Source organism: Pteropus vampyrus, unplaced genomic scaffold (genome assembly GCF_000151845.1).
Source record: "Pteropus vampyrus isolate Shadow unplaced genomic scaffold, Pvam_2.0 Scaffold29, whole genome shotgun sequence".
In the NCBI taxonomy this organism is placed as follows: domain Eukaryota; kingdom Metazoa; phylum Chordata; class Mammalia; order Chiroptera; family Pteropodidae; genus Pteropus; species Pteropus vampyrus.
Window position 1 is genome coordinate 5,523,292 of NW_011888810.1, and position 3,543 is coordinate 5,526,834.

The 3,543-nt window shown below is 51.1% G+C and overlaps 1 protein-coding gene across 1 annotated transcript in view; it reads right to left on the reverse strand.

Moving 5' to 3' along the window:
• SYCE1L (synaptonemal complex central element protein 1 like) overlaps positions 1 to 3,543 on the reverse strand; it is a 55,677-nt gene that overhangs the window by 42,590 nt on the left and 9,544 nt on the right. The window contains exons 7-8 of the mRNA XM_011356686.2: positions 1,601 to 1,661; positions 574 to 643 (exon numbers count right to left, since the gene is read on the reverse strand). Of these exons, the coding sequence (XP_011354988.1) occupies positions 574 to 643; positions 1,601 to 1,661 (131 nt within the window). The remainder of the gene's footprint in view (positions 1 to 573; positions 644 to 1,600; positions 1,662 to 3,543) is intronic.

Genomic DNA, 3,543 nt, shown 5'->3' on the forward strand with positions numbered 1-3,543 from the left:
CGCCTCGCTTCCGTCCCGGGCTCCCGACCTCTCCTTCGTCGGTCGGGTCCCCTGGGGCGCTCTGGGTCTGGGCGGGGCCATGCCCACCGAATTTCTCCAGCTCCGCCTTTAGCCTGCGGAGAAGGCGCAGAGGAGAGAGAAGGAAGTAGAGAGCAAGAGTGGAGGGCGGACGGAAAAGAAGCCACTGAGACAGAGATCTGAAGAGGTTCAGAGAGACCGAGGCTGGAGGACCGGGGCAGAAGCTGGGCCTGTGCGCTGAGGCTCCGCCTACCCGCCCCAGAGCCAGCCCCTTTGGGAAGCGTGGTGCTGGGGACAGGGGCATCGACCCATTCCTTTCCTCCCTGCCCCTTCCCCACCGCCGAGGTCTCCTTTCCCCGCTCACGCGTCGTTCACTGCCGGAGCGCCCTCGACCACAGGCTGCAAGCGCAGCCGCCGCTCCACCTGCTGTAGCTTGGCTCGCGCCAAATTCTCTGCGGGTGGGCGGGGCGTCACCGACGGGGCCTGGAGCTCCGGCTAGCCGGCCCCGCCCCTTAGGCCCCGCCCCTTCGACCCGACCCTGCGCGGGAGTCACACCTTCAGTGAGCAGCTGCTCCTTGCTTCTTTGCAAGGAATGGATCTCCCAGGTCAGTCGCTGCTTCAGGATCTGCGAGGAGAGGGAAGAGGCCTGTCCCTCCGTCTGTCTGTTCTCCTGACTCCTCCTCCTTCCACCTCTCAGAAATTCTTACCTGAATTAGGTCATTCATTCATTCATTCATTCAGCTATTAACTCAATGTGCAGTTTCTGCTGTGGCTGGGTGCTGCTGGAGATGCATTTCCTCCAATCGCTCCCCAGGTCCCCATATACCATCTCTCAAATCTCATCTCATCCTTAAATGATCCAGCCTCAGGGTCTTTGTACTGACTTCTGCCAGGAACATTTGCACCTAGATACTTGCATGCTTTCCTCCCTTACTTCCTTCCTGTCTACGTTCAGGTGTTCAAGTGTCACCTGCTGAGGCCTTCCCCACTAACATTATATACTCTATCTTACTTAATTTCTTGTTTAGAGTCTGGGTATGTTTCCCCCTGTCCCCATCCTGGGGACCATCCTGGGGACAACAAAAACTTAGCCTCTTGAATTCTCCTACTGTCTCTTCCTGCCTGGAATGCTTCTGGATGCATCCAGTGACATTATTTGAAAGAAGGCAGGTGTCCAGGTGTTTATTAGGTGTTGAAGAAGATTGGGCCATCTGCTGTGCTCCCAGCCCCTTCGTAGCCATTATTCACAGGCCACAGAGTTCCTGGACTATCTAATGTCCTGACCACCGCTTTTTCAGGGGTCCCATTTGCCACTGCAAGGTGAGCATGCTCTAGGTGAGCAGGAGGGAAACAGGATCAGCAATGGCTGCTGCAACAGTCTCGGCAATGGTGTGGCAGTGGGGATGGTAAAAGGTGACCAGTTTTCAGGTAAAAGCGGAGGAGTAAGTAGGTGAGAGGAAGAAAGGAGTCAAGGACTATCGCATGGAGTTGGGCCTGAGCAGTAGGTGGACCTGAGCAGCCAGCGGAGACATCGAAGCCAGGAGAGAAGGGGCTTTGGCTGGAGACAGTGACAATGGCTCACCTGGAATTCCCAGAGGTCCTTGTGTTGGCCCATCAAATCCAATTGTTCTTTGACATGCAACCTAGGGGCCGACACCCAGGAATGAGAGAGCATACCTGCTAGGACCGACACCCAGCCTAGCCCACTCTGGGGGTCCCTCACTCACAGGGCTTTAGATCTTTGCCCAGTGCTCTCTCTGCTATGAGCCCCTTTCTGGGCTTTATCTTCCAAGCTTTGGTTCCAGTAGCTCTGCTTCCAACAAATTCTCCCTCGTGCAAGCCCCACTCCCACTTCCCACCCAGTGCCATGCCAGGCCCTACACCCGGGGTGACCTCAGCTTCCTGTGTATAACTCTCTTTAATCTGAGAGTTATGAATAGAAATTTGGTCCATGCACTCCTGCAACATGTGCATCCAGGAAAGGGAAAAACCACTTCAGTCACGTTCTCTGAATGGCCTCCCGTGCCCTCCTGCAGGAGTGGGGGCTGGGAGGCCTGTTCTAACTTTCATCATTCTCCTTTCTTCTGTTGGTTGAATGTGAAACTTAATGGGCCTCTGTTGAGCCCATCATCCTGTCCATCCTGTCCCTCATCAGGCCATGCCTTCCCAAGAAAACTTTGTGAGGAGACAAGTAGTTTAGTGTCATAGATTCTAAAGTCCTGGCTTACAGTCTGGATCTTCTATTCCACTGTGATCCTGGACAAGTTACTTAACCTCTCTGGGTCTCAGTTTCCTCATATGTAAAATGGTGGTAATCATGGGAGGGTGACACTAGCCCTTAACTCCTTTCATTGTCATTATGAGGATTAGGTTAATAAATGAACATAAACTCTTGTCACACTGTGTGTATGTAGTTAAGCATATGTATACTTTAACTATCCATCATCAGGTTTTCTCATGCAATTAAAATCATGATGCACCAGGGTCATAAGAGGTGTTAAGCAAATGTTCAGAGGATGGACAGATGAACGGACAGATAGTTGGAGGAACAGTTAATTGGATGTGTGAATCGCTGGCTGGTTAGAGAAATGATGAGTGAAGGGATGATAGCTGGGCGGAGAAATGAAAGGATTGCTAAAAGGATAGATACATGTCTGTGTGAACAGTTGGGTGAAGAAATGAACAGCTAGATGAACAGATGATTGGAAAGATGGAGAGAAGATGAATGAACTATTGGATGGATGGAAGATGAATAGGCAGAATGATGGAAAGATAATGTCTGACTGGCTGACCGGATGAAGGGCTGGGCAGTAGGATAGATGTATTGATGGAGGAATGGGTGAATGGCTGAGTGGGTCGATGGGTGGGTGTGGATGGAGGGCAGGTAAATGGATGACTGGGGGCCTAAATGAGCAGACAGATAAACAAATAAATGGATGGCAGAAGAGCTGGAAAACTAATAGGGGAAGACCTAGAATAACACCAGCAGATGAAATTTTTTTTATACAGAAACTAGCAATGAATGATTAAATGCATGAGTTAATCTTCATACCACCATCTACTATCAGAGATGAGCATGGAAGTCTCTTGTTCAGCTAGTCTGTTTTCTAGAAAGGGGAAATGAAGAATGTGTGTCCAATATTTACTTTCCCTAGTTCTTGCTTCCTCCTCCTTCAGGCTGGGGAATAAGGTGGGGAAGAGCTGGGTAGGACCTCTTACCTCTGAGCCTCGCTGTCTTTCATCTGGCAATGCAGCTGGAGGATCCTCAGTGCTTCTGTAGGGAGAGGAACCAAGAGGGGCCTGTGAGAGCTGTTGGGGAGTCAGGCTTGGGTGGAGGTGATGGGCATTGGAGGGCACTGACTTAGGTGTTTACTTCAAGTCAGATAGCAACCAAGAGACTTGAGCAGAGAGGGAAACATACTGACACAGGTTTCAGTGAGGTTCTGCCGGCTGGTCTGGGGACTGTGGGCTTTTCTGGAGTGGTGGGGTAGAATAATGAAGACAGAGCAGCTGGTAAATACCTTG